At 33.0% G+C, this 17,134-nt stretch overlaps 2 protein-coding genes across 2 annotated transcripts; both read right to left on the minus strand.

Moving 5' to 3' along the window:
* Positions 1–374: 374 nt before the first annotated feature.
* On the minus strand, positions 375–4,450 carry LOC146919237 (putative nucleolar protein 5-1). The gene is made up of 9 exons (XM_085712514.1): positions 4,397–4,450; positions 4,198–4,296; positions 3,331–3,372; positions 2,985–3,164; positions 2,734–2,898; positions 2,380–2,580; positions 1,404–1,901; positions 1,196–1,330; positions 375–1,119 (listed from the first exon to the last, which is right to left on the minus strand). The coding sequence occupies exons 2-9, from the start codon at positions 4,273–4,275 to the stop codon at positions 625–627; spliced, it is 1,794 nt and encodes a 597-aa protein (XP_085568640.1). The 5' UTR covers positions 4,276–4,296; positions 4,397–4,450; the 3' UTR covers positions 375–624.
* Positions 4,451–11,108: 6,658 nt separating this feature from the next.
* On the minus strand, positions 11,109–13,040 carry LOC146919238 (putative nucleolar protein 5-1). Its single transcript, XM_085710689.1, has 7 exons — positions 12,970–13,040; positions 12,743–12,839; positions 12,612–12,653; positions 12,310–12,495; positions 12,108–12,222; positions 11,546–11,742; positions 11,109–11,357 (listed from the first exon to the last, which is right to left on the minus strand). Exons 1-7 carry the CDS (start codon positions 13,038–13,040, stop codon positions 11,109–11,111), a joined length of 957 nt encoding a protein of 318 aa, XP_085566815.1.
* Positions 13,041–17,134: the final 4,094 nt, after the last annotated feature.

A 17,134-nucleotide genomic window follows, 5' to 3' on the forward strand; every position in this document is an offset into this window, starting at 1 on the left:
GTTAAAGCTTGAAATTAGTTCAAACATAAATATTTTAAATAATTCAGATAATTTGGAATGATGTAATAAAAATATTTTTATAATTGTGAATAATGGTTGTATTCACCTGCTTCCATGGCTTTACATCAGTAAGGGATCAAGGTCTTTCAATAAGAGAGAGATATGTGCTCACTGATTTTTATCTACGTTTTCTTTTGTTGACACTGATTTTTTTTTACAAAGTAGAACATGTATAACAACATTACCATAGGATGAGATTTTGATTTTATCAGTTTAGAAAAAAAATTATCTAAGCATTAGAATTAACTTTTTCTAGTTGATCTCAAATATACAAGCGTGTAATTTTTGCTAACTTAAGATCAGCAAGGTGTAAATAGAACAAAGGGTAAGTATCAACTTCCCTCAAAAACATAGTTGCATGAAATTAAGTCCAAAAAGACAAAATTTACCCTAAGACGACCTACCCCATTAAATAAATCATAAGGATGTATAACTGCTACAAATTGCATGAAAATGACAAGTAAAAATAATACTGGAACAACTACTGAGCTAAAGAGGTATACAAAAATGGCTGCCATTCACCAGATTGAATAGCAGATGCCAATCTGCATGTTCCATTCCGCTCTAGTCGGCATTTTTCTTCTTCCTTTTTTCTTTCTTTTTGCTTGGCATATCAGCAGCATCTTCAGGCTCTGAGGATTTTTTCCTCTTTTTCTTCTTTTCTCCTGCATTCAAATCTGTGTCTCTATTCTCCACCTCAGTATTCTCAGTAGGTTCCTTCCTTTTCTTCTTCTTTTCTTTTTTCACAACTTCATGTTCTGGCTCCTGGTCACCATCTACATCAGCTTGCAAAGTTGTATCCTCTTCTTCCTTTTTCTCCTTTTTCTTCTTTTCTTTCTTTTCCTTCTTTTCTTTCTTTTTATCAGCAGCAGAAGGCTTTTGTGTATCTTCATCCATTGCAGTATTAGATTTTTGTGTATCCTCTTCTTCCTTTTTCTCCTTTTTCTTCTTTTCCTTCTTTGCTTTCTTTTTATCAGCAGCAGAAAGCTCTTCTGTATCTTCATCCATTGCAGAATCAGATTTTTTTTCGATAATTGAATCGGCTGCAGTATTATATGTCTACAAAGAAAAGAACAATCAGCAGACTGAGTAAAATGAATTGTACCAATCAATACCAAATGAACAAAAGATATACCTTAGCAGGAGTTATCAGTCCTCCAGCTCCCTTCTTTCTATCCTTATCATATGCCTCTATCTTGGGCTTCCCTTTAGCAGAACCCGCAAATCGACCTAATTCTTTGCCTTCGAGATTCCTCAATCGCGCTTCAAGCTGCACACAAAATGTGTAAGTGAAGTTTGGTATAACAACCATAGGGACATATAACTCAAAGTACAACAAGTACCTTGGCTCTGTTCTCCAATCCCATGGTGTTGTCTTCACCATCTCCAAGTGCATCACACCTGATAGCCAATGCTGTCTTTGCAGCAAGCGACCGAGAAATTTTGCCCTTGAACTTTGGAGCTGCTTGACCAATCAATGATGCATGATATATAAGACCATATTTGGGAGTAGCATGTTTAGTCTTCAATGCCCTAAAGAGAGCCTTCTCAGCTCCAAGAATCTGCACGGTACTACCAGGCTGCTTTGCAAGATTTATTAAGCTACCCCCATGGGCAATGAGGCGAGCACCAACAAGCTCCCCAACCATAGCAGTCAAATTGGGTGCAATGGTGTTCATCCTGCTCTTTAGATAATCATAGAGCTGAGCTCTGTATTCCGAAAGAGATAAAACTTGGTCACATAGCTCTCTAATATTTGCCAAATCTAGTTCACCAATTTCAGTACCCATAGATATCACAGCTGCTTCTTTCAACTCTGCTTCAACTTCCTCTGTCAAAATCTGTAATATGTTTTAGGATAAAGGAAAAATATTAAAATACTAAAGTATGTGATGAAAAAAGATCAAATGGAGGAGAGTCAGGTTAAAAGAGGTAGAGGAAGACCTAAGAAAACCATTAGAGAAACCATTCGAAAAGATTTAGAGGTCAATGAGTTGGATCCAAATATGGTTTTTGATAGAACACAATGGCGTCATTTGATCCATGTAGCCGACCCCACTTAGTGGGATAAGGCTTGGTTGTTGTTGTTGTTGTACTAAAGTATGTGAAATTAAATATTATTTGTTTAAAGAGGAATCACAGGTTCATCAAACCGTATTTTCAATCATGTAGGTAAAGAAAGAGTACGGGCTTTGTGTGGATATAAACAGAGTCTAAATTGCCAAGATTTAAGAGTAAATCAAAATTACATTCATGTGATAATTGCAATGTAAAAGAGTAAAACAATTGGCAACACGGACTGACAAATTGTATTTCTACCTCGGAGAAATCAAGCTTTGCAGCATTAATGCGATCACCCATCAACTTGACAGACCTTGCGTATTGGATATTATCCTGAATGATTTTAGTAAGTTCTGGAAAATGCCAGCCATACCATTCTCGAACCCTCATGGCATATGTATTCAACTCTTTATCGAGGTCGTCGAGTAAACCAATAGCCTGGACGATCATGGTGTCAACCTGGTAAAAAGCATCTTAAGGTCAGGAAATAGTTGTTATCCAAAGAATCAGAATGTACCAGACATCAGAAGAAAAAAAAAATCGATAAACATTTGCTTCGGTGATTAACATAAACGAATGTATATTCACAGTCAACAGAATATACAAACACACCTTGTCTGCACTGAACTTCAACTTGTATCTTGATAGACTATGAGACAAACCCAGGCTCATCGGAGCCATGTCTTGAACAGCGAGGCCAGTTATGAGTTCCGTCAACTGAAATCGAATACCTCGCATTAGCTCCATAACAGCATTGCTGTGAACACAGTCGATTTTCTGCAAAATTAAAAATATTAAGTTAGCTATTTGATGAAAGATATGTCAAACATCAAAAGTTTCTTAGGGGGAACTAAGTAGCACACCAGTTTTTCCTTAATGATAGTCCCCAACTTCGTATCAGCTACAGCTAACGTCTCATTATCACAATGAGCACGCAGGAACTTGCGCAGACCCTTGCTAGCTTTTCCATCAATCAACAAACTAGCTGCCTCTGTAGCTTCTGATATATTCTCAAACTTCTGGAAGCCTTTCAATTTGACCACCTAATTATGCATCACTTGGGGTTAGCTTCATAATCTAAAGAAAAAACTTGAATAAAAAGCAGACATATATAAACAGATAAACTATAGTTTCCCCATCATAATATTGCCAACATCAGTAAACACGCAATTGAAGGATTTATAAATGGGAAGAGATGCAGAATATAACCTTTCTTGCAGCATCCGCACTGGAAAACTCCTTCCATAAATCCTGTGTAAAGAAGTTTGCAAATTATAAACATATTAGATCAGATCATGAAAGAACGTAGGAATCAAGAACAGAGTACTTTCCACAGTTCACTGTAATATGAACTCTGAGCACCGACACTTCTAATCGAAAGTGTGTCCAGCGTCTGACATGTGTCATTGTGCAACACCAACACCAGAGTGACACATGTGATTACATTCAAATTTCAAATGATCATCGGTGTCAATGTGTCAGTGTCTGTGTCTCATAGCCTCTGATAGATTACAAACTAGAAAAGCTACTGAGTAATTAAAATTTAAGGGTAATAAAGCACTGTGGCAAATCTGCTAAACCCCATACATCACTATAATTCATAGATCATGAGGATACAACTAAAAAAAAAAAAAGGGTTGTGTTAACCGGTGCCTCCGGGGCACGGGGCACTGGTTAAGGTATCTAAAAAAGGAAAAATTAAATAAAAAAAAGACACTTTTTTGACTTTTGAAGTCTTGATTACACAATTTTCAATACAAAAGTTTCTACACTTGCTTCCTTAACCAGTGCCCCGGGGAACAGGTTAACATTTTCCAAAAAAAAAGGTGTAATGGTTGAAATGTGTGTATCCTTACAAAAAAACAGTGTTCCTTAAAAACATACAAGATACAAACATTTCAACAATTACAATCAAAAAAAAAAAACATCTTTCCTTAAATAAGCTGAAAATGCAACCAAGTCATGAATCAGAAATCATACATACAATACAAACATTTCGACCATTGCAATTGAAAAAACTGAAAATACAACCAAGTTCGCAGAGAAGTTTAGAAGATGATAATAACAATGGATTACCTGAACTTCAGAAAGCTTTCCTTCATTGAGCACTTTGAAAAGGGCGAAACCCGCAGGGGTTTCAAACAGTACTAACATTTTAACACTTTTGGAACAAACCTGAAAAACAAAAGCATCAAAATAAAGCGCTTTTAGAATAAGAAAAACGAACAGAGAAGAAATCAAGTTGATAGTTTCGTAGAGAGCGAAAAGTATTGACCTTGTGGATTGCGGTGTGCAGCAGAGCGGAGAAGATGAAACGAGAGAGACGAGCAGCAGCAGAAGTGGAAGCTTTTTTCTTTATAGGGTTTACACTATTTCTCTAGGGTTTCGATTTTATTTTATTTTATTTTTCATTTTTATAAATTTTATTATTATTTAGACATACCCCTATTTCTTTATAAAATTAAGGGTTAATTGACTAAATAGTCCCTATAAATATACATAATTTTGTTTTTAGTTCTATAAAATAAAATCACACTTTTCAGTTCTTGTGACATTTTCCTTAAGCATTTTAGGGACCAAAAAAGTTGACGGAATTTTTTGATAGGGACTAAAAATGCTATTTTTCGTTGTAGGGAATAAAAACAAAATTCTAAATATTTATAGGGATCATTTACTTAATTAACCCTAAAATTAATTTTTATGACTTGCACGTCCATTGTCCAATCAAATTTGTCAAGTAATCTATCTATATATAAAAGTTGTCCCAAGCCAATTTTGAAGCCCTAATTTTTCCAAAACCCTAATGGCTACAATTACTGTTTTACCCTAACTAAATCGTTAATCTATTTATCTATAAAAGTTAACCCGAAAGCTTATCTATCTATATATAAAAGTTGTCTCAAGCCAATTTTGAAGCCCTAATCTATCTATATATAAAAGTTGTCTCATGCCAATTTTGAAGCCCTAATTTTTCCAAAACCCTAATGGCTACAATTACTGTTTTACCCTAACTAAATCGTTAATCTATTTTTATCTATAAAAGTTAACCCGAAACCTTATTTTAGCCCTAATTTTAACCTAAACCCTAATGCTTAAATTTACTGTTTTAACCCTAATCTATCTATATATAAAAGTTGTCCCAAGCCAATTTTGAAGCCCTAATTTTTCCAAAACCCTAATGGCTACAATTACTGTTTTACCCTAACTAAATCGTTAATCTATTTATCTATAAAAGTTAACCCGAAAGCTTATCTATCTATATATAAAAGTTGTCCCAAGCCAATTTTGAAGCCCTAATTTTTCCAAAACCCTAATGGCTACAATTACTGTTTTACCCTAACTAAATCGTTAATCTATTTATCTATATTTATCTATAAAAGTTAACCCGAAAGCTTATTTTAGCCCTAATTTTAACCTAAACCCTAATGCTTAAATTTACTGTTTTAACCCTAATGCTTAATTCCAATTTGTTTAATCTATCTATATATAAAAGTTGTCCCAAGCCAATTTTGAAGCCCTAATTTTTCCAAAACCCTAATGGCTACAATTACTGTTTTACGTACCCTAACTATGAGAATGATGCTTGATTATATTTTGCTTTCTTTAGTCTTTAGATATACATTGATGAATAATTTGGAGGCTTATTACTTATCATGTTTTTTGGTTCCTATAGGAATTTTGGAAGTTGTTTTGATGTATTTTACTTTTTCACATGCCCTGAGTTTTTCATGTCTTGATAGAGAAAAGATATATGATAATAGAGTATGTTGTTTTTACCCTGACATATCACAACCAAAACCTGGCATAATGTGGTCAACTAAAGCTATATTTGATGAGATGCTCTACATGTTTTCTTTAATCTTATTGTTTTTGACATGTTTTCTTATCCAAAAAAGGGGAAGTCAAGTCATGATAGTTTGGTCATTTTGCCTTTGATTTAGCCTGTCTTCGAGTTGGAGTTGTTCTGTCTGAGTAGTGTGTTGTAGTTTTTGCAGTGTTGATATATGCATACTGTTTCAGGATTTTGGTTGCTGTATTGTATCTTCAGTGGGGAGTTGATGTATCAATCAAGAGAGACGTAGCTAGCAGACTATCCATATCACTGTTTTTCAGCTTGCCGAATTCATTTAGACTGTTGTATTTTGTGAGAGGTGCCTTATAACTGTGCAACTCATGCTTCTCTGTGGCAGAAGTTGCCTCTGTATAGTTTGCTGAGTATAAGTGATCAAGTTTCTTTCAATTGAGGCAAATAATGTGTCTTGATGAATTTTTTTAGTGGCTTTGGTGTTATAACACTCTTTTTCCCACATTGTAATGGTGTAAGTCCGTGACCAACTTATTGGTGTTGAATACTTATGTAAACTATAGTTATAGTTATGCTGAAATATTCTAATACATTAATTTTACTAACTATATAAAGAACAACCATCAATTCTCCTAAAAAAGTCATATTGTTTTAAGCCAAGAGCACTCCCACGTGATTTTTTATAGTGAAGTGATGTCATCTTGGATCAGTGGCTTTCACACTCTTATAAGGGTTCTATTGTTGTCTGATGTATCAAATTATTTATTTTTTAACAGCAAGTGAAGTATCAATTTATTTCCAAGTTTTCAAAAACTACAGGTTTTGCATATTAGGTATGTTCCTAATCAATTGGCACACTTTTAGTAAAATTGAAAGAGAATAAAGAGTAAAATACAATTGTATTCCACTGAAGTGTGTTTATGTCACATTACTAATTCAATCTTAAAAATCATAAGTATAAGTGATCAAGTTTCTTTCAATTGAGGCAAATAATGTGTCTTGATGAATTTTTTTAGTGGCTTTGGTGTTATAACACTCTTTTTCCCACATTGTAATGGTGTAAGTCCGTGACCAACTTATTGGTGTTGAATACTTATGTAAACTATAGTTATAGTTATGCTGAAATATTCTAATACATTAATTTTACTAACTATATAAAGAACAACCATCAATTCTCCTAAAAAAGTCATATTGTTTTAAGCCAAGAGCACTCCCACGTGATTTTTTATAGTGAAGTGATGTCATCTTGGATCAGTGGCTTTCACACTCTTATAAGGGTTCTATTGTTGTCTGATGTATCAAATTATTTATTTTTTAACAGCAAGTGAAGTATCAATTTATTTCCAAGTTTTCAAAAACTACAGGTTTTGCATATTAGGTATGTTCCTAATCAATTGGCACACTTTTAGTAAAATTGAAAGAGAATAAAGAGTAAAATACAATTGTATTCCACTGAAGTGTGTTTATGTCACATTACTAATTCAATCTTAAAAATCATAAGTATAAGTGATCAAGTTTCTTTCAATTGAGGCAAATAATGTGTCTTGATGAATTTTTTTAGTGGCTTTGGTGTTATAACACTCTTTTTCCCACATTGTAATGGTGTAAGTCCGTGACCAACTTATTGGTGTTGAATACTTATGTAAACTATAGTTATAGTTATGCTGAAATATTCTAATACATTAATTTTACTAACTATATAAAGAACAACCATCAATTCTCCTAAAAAAGTCATATTGTTTTAAGCCAAGAGCACTCCCACGTGATTTTTTATAGTGAAGTGATGTCATCTTGGATCAGTGGCTTTCACACTCTTATAAGGGTTCTATTGTTGTCTGATGTATCAAATTATTTATTTTTTAACAGCAAGTGAAGTATCAATTTATTTCCAAGTTTTCAAAAACTACAGGTTTTGCATATTAGGTATGTTCCTAATCAATTGGCACACTTTTAGTAAAATTGAAAGAGAATAAAGAGTAAAATACAATTGTATTCCACTGAAGTGTGTTTATGTCACATTACTAATTCAATCTTAAAAATCATAAATCACTGATATTGAACAATGCATTAATAAGCTTCCTAGACACACTTTTGCGACAAGCTATTGGTTTTTTTTTTTTTGAAACAACAAAATAAGTTATTGGATGTATAGAGAGTGAACTGAATTGGATCACAGAGGAAACAATCAAACATGTGGAGGACATTAATATGATTAAGTTGTGATCAAGTTGTCTAAAAAATATCAAGTAGTGATCACGTTCCTATTACCCCATCTAGCAAAAACTTATAACTTAGACTACTTTTGTAAGATAAAATCTTATATTAGTGTAAAGTTGTGATAAATTTATTTTGTTTCATGTCATTATATTCGATTGTCTTATTGCGAATATAATATAAATGTCATACATGTTAGTCGCAACTAGCAATTTAAAAATCATTTGTTCAAAAATAATCTTCATCTATATCAGACCCGTGCGATAGCACGGGTGAAAAGTCTAGTTATTTGTAATATAGGTCATCTTTAGTTTCCACCTTGTAAAATTTTTGTTTATTTTTCGTCCTTGTAATTTTAAGATTTTTGGTTTTGGATCTTCATGAATATTGGCCGTACAAAATCGATGATATGGCAAGGGATAAACCAAAATTTCCTCAAATTATAGGGGTAAATCAAAATTTGTTAAAATTATAGGGTGCGAAATTTGCCAAGAATGTTCAAAACCAAAAAAAACTTCAAATTACAAGGACAAAAACTAAAACAAAAATTTTACAAGATGGAAAATAGAAAATAGCCTACATTACATGGGGTAAAACACTATTAACCCTTATTTGTAAAGATATTTTACGAATTAACCCAAAAATATGCTATCATGATTTGATTAAATGTAGAGTTTAATTAGAATACTGACAATGTAAAACAATTTTACACTGTCAATTAATTAAAATCACTTTTTAAGACACCGAAAAAGATGCTATAATGATTTAATTAAATGTAGGGTTTAATTAGAATGCTAATAGGATAGTGTAAATCAATTTCACACTGTCAATTAATTAAAATCACTTTTTAAGACACATCGGCCTAAATTAAAAAAAGAAAAAATAAAATCAAATTAAAGTAATAATTGCCCTCACTCCATGTTTAATTTATTTTTTTACGGCCTTGATTTAATCTATTTTTGATCTTCAAAGACTACTTCATCCTTTCACATTTCATGCCAAGTTTTCACGGTGGATACAACATTACGAGCTTCTCAATTTGATTCACGACAAATGGTTTTTTTTTTTTTTTTTTGTATTTTGATCTTCAAAGACTACTTCATCCTTTCACATTTCATGCCAAGTTTTCACGGTGGATACAACATTACGAGCTTCTCAATTTGATTCACGACAAATGGTTTTTTTTTTTTGTATTTTTGTTTGAAATAATAGATAAGGAGCATTGTATAAGAATGTGAGAGCATGAGAAGATGTAATCAAGATTCATAAACCCCATCTAGTTAAAAAGAAGTAACATTGAGTACTCCGTTAACCAAGTTTTTGTTTTGTTTTGGTAAGCTCTTGGGTAAGTCTGGATGCTTCCTTCTTCTACAGTCCAATCAAATTCGACTTCATTTTGAGATTCAAGACAACAATTTTTTTAAAGTTTACTTCCACCATGGTGGATAGTGGTGCTTATTGTGGAGGAGGCTATAAGCAGTGACCTATAATGGATTTTGCAGTAATAAGCAGGGTGATCACAACAATATGCTTGGTGGTTTCAAAATTTAAAAAGGGTCAAATCTAAATCAATTTCACCATTGTGCTTTTTTAATTTTTAGAAAGATTATTCCATGTTGCCATGTTGGAAAGTTCCGATGAGTTAAGATCTTCTTCATTTTCTACTTAATTTAATCTCTCAATTACTAAAGTTTTTAAATGTTTTGGGATGTATTCTCAACAAATAGGGGTAAACAATAATTGTAGTCACAGCAGGCTTTCAATATATCAAAATTTTAAAATAATCTATGATTGTACACTATATTACTCAAAATAGTCTCTTACACTAAAATGTCTTTTTTTTTTGAGGGAGAAATGTATAGTTAATATTGTCATACTAATTTCTCGATATATTTACTTATTGTCATATTAATTTGTACAAGTACTTATAATCCAGATATGACTGTAAGTAAATACTTATAGGGATTGAAATTGAATGCCTATTGTCGGTCCCTATATGAAAAGAGTTTAACGTTGACATTGAATAACTATTTCAACATCAAAGATTTTTTTGACTAACGAAATGTATATCAAAGACTATTTTAAAATTTTGATACATTGAAAAATTATTGTGACTACTCATTAACAAATATTTAGACTAATGTTTTGTATTGTATATATATTTCTAAAACTATAGTAATTGAGCGAATGAAGATAGCATGAAATGTAGAGATATTAACCCCAGTTTCAACTTCCAACACACATACTTTCTGTGCCCACTTAGTTTTGTTATTTTCCTTTTCATCTGTACGATTGAATAGTGTATATACATATTAGTGTTGGAGTATCGGCATTGCTCAGAAATTACACAATGATGGAATTCAAAATCATGATGACTAAACAAGGTAATTGGATAGAGTGATGCTATTTATCTAGAAAATTTTGATCCCGAGAGCACCACGAAAAACTTTTAGCCAATTAAAAGCATGCTTGTCCACAAATCATGGGGGTGATGGATGAAATATAGAAAATATATTGAACAGTGTCGTGAAATTATCGCTATCCCATTCCTCGGGATACATATCATTTTCCAATTGCAATTGGATAACAAAAGAAAAATTCCACACGATATTCTTGGTGATTAGACTTTGAGCAAGGCACTCTTAGATTTCGTCACACTAATCAAATAATTTATTGCTCATCAATTCACTTTCTTTTTAAAGATTACAAATGAATTCAATGGTGTGATTCAACATGAGTTTGAAGCAATTATTTATAACTAATAGACATAGTAACCAGCTAACTAACACCCTATAGGAACAGTTATCTATCCCAACCGACTCAACATAATTCAGTTAAAGTAATTATGTTGAGTGAACCATTGTACCACACATCTCCAGCCTTGGTTCAGAAACAATCCTAGAAATAAATATAAGACCATATTTGAGAGTAGCATATTTAGTCTTCAGCACAAAGAATCTGCATAGTACTATGCAAGATTTAACAAGTCAAGTTCGTGAGCAGCGAGGCGAGCACCAACAAGCTCCCCAGTCAAATTGGGTGCAATGGTGTCCATCCTACTCTTGAGATAATCATAAAGCCGAGCTCTATATTCCGAAAGAGATAAAACCTGGTCACATAGCTCTCTAATATCTGCCAAATCTAGTTCACCAATTTCAGTTCCCATAGATATCACAGCTGCTTCTTGCAACGCTGCCCCAACTTCCTCTGGCAAAAGCTGAAATATGTTTCAGGATATAAAAGAAAAATATTAAACTACTAAAGTATGTGAAACTAGATATTATTTGTATAAAGAAGCATCACAGGTTCATGAAACCGTGTTTTCAAATATGTTAGGTAAAGAAAGAGTACGAGCTTTAGTGTAAAACAAATCGGGAGCACATGAGTGACAAATCATATTTCTACCTCAGAGAAATCGAGCTCTGCAGCGTTTATTTGATCAACCATCAGCTTGACTGCCCTTGCATATTGAATATTATCCTGAATGATTTCGCTAAGATCAGGAAAATGCCAGCCATATTCTCGAACCCTCATGGCATATGCATTCAACTCTTTATCAAAATCGCAAGTAAACCAATAGCCTGGACGAGCAAGGTGTCCACCTAATAAAAATCATTTTAAGGTCAGGAAAAAGTTGTTATCCGAAGAATCAAAAGTATCAGGCAACAAAGAAAAAAAAACAATACACAGACCAATAGCCTGGCAGATGTATTCAACTCTTCATCAAGATCGTCGAGTAAACCAATAGTCTGGCCGATCAAGGTGTCCGCCTAATTAAAAAAAATGTCAGGAAAAAGTTGTTATCCGGAGAATCAAAAAGTATCCGGCAACAAAAAAAAAAAAGAACAATATACAAACATTTGCATTAGTGATTAACATAAACTATTGTCTGTTCACACAATCAACAGAATATATACCTAGTCTGCACTATGCTTCAACTTGTATATTGATAGGCTACGGGACAAACCCAACTTCATCGGAGCCATATCTTGAACAGCGAGATCAGTTACAAGTTCTCTCAACTGATATTGAATACCTCGCATTAGCTCCATAACAGCATTGTTGTGAAAACATTTGATTTTCTGAAAAGTAACCGACAAAGTTAGCTATTTGATGAAAGACATGTAAAATGTCATCACAAGTTACTAAGGGACACTTGGGCAGCACACCGGTCCCAGTTTTTCCTTAATGTTATTCCCCAGTTTCGCATCAGCTACACATAACGTCTCATTGTCACAATGAGGAAGCAGGAACTTGCGCAGACCTTTGCTAGCTTTTCCATCAATCAAGAACCTAGCTTCCTCTGTAGCTTCTGATATATTCTCAAACTTAGAGAAAGCTATCAATTTGACCACCTAATTATGCATAACTTGTGTGTTAGCTTCATAAACTACGCAAAACGTGAATAAAAAAACAGACGCATATAAACAGATTAAGGGAAGTATGAGTGGGAAGAGATGCAGAATAAAACCTTTCTTGCAGAGTCTGCAGTAGAAAAGTCCTCCCATGAGTCCTGTATAAAGAATTTTGTATAATTTAAAATAGATGAGATCAAAGTATGAAAGAAAGTATAAAAACTTTTTATGATGTATTATTTATGACCTGAAATTGAGAAAGCTTTACTTCATCCAACAATTTGAAAAGGGCAAAACCTGCTGGAGTTTCAAATAATACAAGCATTGTCACTTTTCCAACAAACCTGGAAAACAAAGCATCAAAATAAATGGCTTTTCCAATAAGTAAAACGATCAGAGAAAAAATCAAAGAGTATCGACCTTATTATATATGTTATCGTGTGCCGCACGGTAGAAACAAGAGAGACGAGTCACCAGAAGTCGAAGCTTCTTTCTTTAGTTGGGTTTACACTATTTGTGGGTTTCAAATATGGAAAAAGATTCATGTACACCCCTTTTCTATACACCCCTTTGTACCACTGCTGATGTGGCAGGGGTAGTTTGGGAATTTCACGCAATATGGGTAGTTTGGTAGTTTCACTCACAACCACACAATCTTCTCCTCTTCCTCTTCTCTGTTCACCAGATCGACCTTCTCATCTTCCTCCTCTCTCTGGTCTCACTGCCGCCGTCGACGCCGTTCTGTCACCACCACCATCGGCTACTCCGAATCGTAACCCCATATCCATCGTCATCGTTCTGTCACCTCCATGAACTCCCACAATCGAATCACAACTCCTTCTTCATCGTCGTTGTTTGTCCATCACCACCTCCATGCGTTTTGGTTTGCATTCTAGATCTGATGTCTATGGCAGAGAGTTAGGTGAGCTCTATATTGCACTGTACTTTGTGATGAACTTTTAGTTCATGTGAGAGCTTAATGTTAGAGATTTGGATTTATAAATTTTGTTTTCTGCATTTCCTGAGTTTAAGGGTTTATGAGTTTTTGTTTCATTTTGTTTTCTGCTTGAACCTAGGGTTGTTAGTTCATGTTCTTTTTGGTTATGTCAACCAGCTGATTAAAGACATTTTGATTGAGGTATCTTGAAATACTAATAATGTCTTGTATTAAAATTGTTGTGCATCTTCACTTTGATTGCATTAGTTTTTTTTTATGAGGTTGGTAAAGTTATAGACGATCAATTTTGAACGCAGGAAAAAACATGGTTATGTCCTTGTAAAATTGTGGTTATAGACTTTAAATATTTGGTTATCTGTAGTTTTTTTGTGAAAACAATATCACTTTAAGGGAATTTATCACTGAAATATTATTAAAAATGATATAGGTTCTATGTTTCGTGGACTCTTAATTGATTAGTTTTTTGTTGTGAGGTTGATAAACTTATAGACAACCAATTTTGAATACAGAAAAAAACATGGTTATGCCTTTCTAAAATTGTGGTTATACGCTTCAAATATTTGGTTATATGTAGTTTTCCTGCTAAAATAATACCATTCTATGACAATTTATCATTGAGATATATATTCTATGTTTTTTGGACTCTTAATTGCATTATTTTTCTGTTATGAGTATGGTAAACTTATAGACGACCAATTTTGCACGCAAGAAAAACATATGGTTACGCTTTTGTAAAATTTTGGTTATACTCTTCAAAAATTTGGTTATATATAGTTATATATAGTTCTATTCGACAATACTAGTAGAGTCAATCAAATTACCTAAGGACATCATGTTCTTACTCGTTTGTGCTTGAAAGTCTGGATGTCTGATTAGTGGATAAAAAAAGACTACCTATCAGCTCAATTTTTTTGTATCACTTTCTGGAAGATTTGGCAGGTTAGGAACCAGATGGTGTTCCAAAATCATCAATTGAATCCTATCCAAATAGCTATTTCAATTTTGGAGTTCACTTCAGAGCTCAATTGTTCAAACCATTCAGCAATTGCTACTGTTACAGTGAGATTTGATGCTGAATTTTGGTGTCCCCCTCCACCAGGTGTGATGAATCTGAATTTGAATGCGGATGGAGGATGCTTTAAGGAATCTGAATTTGAATCTAGAGACCATAGAGGAGTCCTAGAATTATCCAAGGTCTTATTTGGATGGTTGAGATATAAAATATTATCCTAGATTGCATAGACATTTATCTACTTTGTCCAATTGTACTGTAAATTTTATTAAAAAACTAAGATTGTTGTTGCCCATGGCCTAGTGGGAGTAGAAAAAGGTTTGGTTCTAACTCATTGGTGGGATATGTCCCTAAACCTGCAGCCTCTGCTGCTTGTACTAATTGAATGGTGGGAATAGATTGCATAACCATCTTTAATTGAACACATGTTTGCTTGTAAAAAATAATTGTTCATGTATCAATGTTGTACTATAAACACAAATAATTGCATCTAGTCACTCAACTTTCTATCTTAATTATCATGTAACTTATAGATGAGTAAATTTGAATGCATTGAAAAAAGATGGTTACACCTTTATAATATTGTGGTTATATGTTTCAATTATTTGGTTACCAAGAATTATCATGTGAAAACTGTATCCTTTTAAGCCAACCTAAGTTAATTGATCACTGAAATACCAAAAGTAACCACCTATTATATTTCTTGGACTCTAACTCTATTAATTTTCTATTATGAGGCGGGTGAACTTATAGATGAGTAATTTTAAAAGCAGGAAAAAAATGGTTATGCCTTTGTAAAATTGTGGTCATATGCTTCGATCATTTGGTTTTCTGAGTTATCATGTGAAAATTATATCATTTTAAGCTAACTAATCACACAATTAAATATCAGCAGTGACTATATTTTATGTTTATTGGACTCTAATTCTATTAATTTTCTGTTGTAAGGTTGGTAAACTTATAGATAAGTAATTTTGAACGAAGGAAAAAATATGGTTACACCATTGTAAAATTGTGGTTATATGCTTCGATTATTTGGTTATCTGAAATTATCATGTGAAAACTATATCGTTTTAAGCCAACTTATCATGTAAATACTAGTAGTGACCACCTTTTATGATTTTTGTCATTAGTTTGATATTCTGAGGTTGGTCAACTTGTGTATGGGTAATTTTAACGTAGGATAAAAAGATGGTTACACATTTGTAAAATTATGGTTATATGCTTCAATTATTTGGTCACATTCAACTAAAACTATGATTACGCCTAAATTCTGTCAAACAAAAACAATATTTAGCTCTCACTTTATTATCATTAGTCGAAAATCACAAGTGTGTCCATAATATATTCCTTTCACTAAAATCATGTGGATAAATTGAGAGAGAGATAAATTGGTAATAAAAATAAAATATGGCTACAAATTTGTTAAAATTCGGTTAAGTGCAGCTCATTTTTGGTTAGTTCGTCTAAAACCTGTGAAACACAGGATCATTCACCTCTCCCTTTATTATCATTAGTCAAAAATCACAAATGTGCTCCAAATATATCCCTTTAACTGAAATCATGTGGAGTAGCTGTGAGAAAGAGACAAACTCGTAATGAAAATAAATTGTGGTTACACCTTTTTTAAAAACTGGTTAATTGCAACTCATTTTTTGTTAGTTTGCGTAAAGTCTGTCAAACAGAAGATCATTCACCTTTCACTCATGCTATAAGTACTGAATGTGGGTTGGAATGAATTTCACTTGAAAGTCCCAGGAACTACCTCTCTTGAGCAGCTACCGGAGGGGATGGAGTTCTCATTATGGATATGGTTCCTTGGTAAAAAAAAAAAACTGATCATTCTTGTAGCTCATGGTTTCTGCCCTTAAATACTCAATTTGTAAATTGTAAACAACACATCCAAATCAAACACAAAGTTTATTTTGCTATTTTAGCATGTGTTTGGAATACCGGTGGAAAGCCACAAAAACCACGTTTTGGCAAAAGCTGGAATTTCCAGCTTCACAAAATCACGGTGAAAATGACATTGGGCAGCGTGCACAGTGAAAAAAACGTGATACCAAACACACTATTAATCTATTTATCGATTTTAGTGCTAGGCGGGAACTCTGTGTCTGTTTATCTGTTTTTTTATTGCACCAGTGCATATAGATTATGAAAATTGGTTTTTATGAAATTTTGATTTTGATTAAAGTTGTTTTGATTTTGATTAAAATTATAAGTATATTTTTTTTTTCCACTTTCATATTGTAATGAATTATACTTATATTTTTCAATTACGACAACAATATAATACAATTTTTTATCTTTTCGAATGACATTAACAACAATATAACGTTTTTATAGAAAAATTTGTTAAAGGTATCATTGAAAGTAGCTCAAAAAACTCAAAATAGTCGTGCTTAATATTCTACTTGAGCAATTAAGAAACCCAACTGAGAGACAAATTTCCTCCCTCAACATTAATCATTTGAAAAAAGAGAATCATAATCGAGGACATCAGCCAAACCTTGCTTAAATTCTTGCGATTGCAACACCCCATTTTTTTTGTTACAAAAGAGGACCAGTGTGGCCCATAACACTATAATATTTTATATACACTACATGTACTTCATTAATATCTTCTTAATTTATTTTTCATTTAACAACCTAGTCTATATGCAAAG

This window comes from Medicago sativa, chromosome 5, assembly GCF_051527215.1.
Source record: "Medicago sativa cultivar Bolivia chromosome 5, Bolivia_mono, whole genome shotgun sequence".
Classification (NCBI taxonomy): Eukaryota; Viridiplantae; Streptophyta; class Magnoliopsida; order Fabales; family Fabaceae; genus Medicago; species Medicago sativa.

Bases quoted from the DNA above. Each gene is read 5' to 3' on its own strand.
- LOC146919237 (XM_085712514.1), bottom strand. From the start codon at position 4,275: ATGTTAGTACTGTTTGAAACCCCTGCGGGTTTCGCCCTTTTCAAAGTG. The intron at 3,373-4,197 runs GTAATCCATTGT...TTCTTTACACAG, and splicing joins GAAAGCTTTCTGAAGTTCAG to GATTTATGGAAGGAGTTTTC. The intron at 1,902-2,379 runs GTAGAAATACAA...AACATATTACAG, and splicing joins CAAAGCTTGATTTCTCCGAG to ATTTTGACAGAGGAAGTTGA.
- LOC146919238 (XM_085710689.1), bottom strand. From the start codon at position 13,040: ATGAATCTTTTTCCATATTTGAAACCCACAAATAGTGTAAACCCAACT. The intron at 11,743-12,107 runs GTTTGTCCCGTA...GATTTTTATTAG, and splicing joins TATGGCTCCGATGAAGTTGG to GTGGACACCTTGCTCGTCCA. The intron at 11,358-11,545 runs GTAGAAATATGA...AACATATTTCAG, and splicing joins CAGAGCTCGATTTCTCTGAG to CTTTTGCCAGAGGAAGTTGG.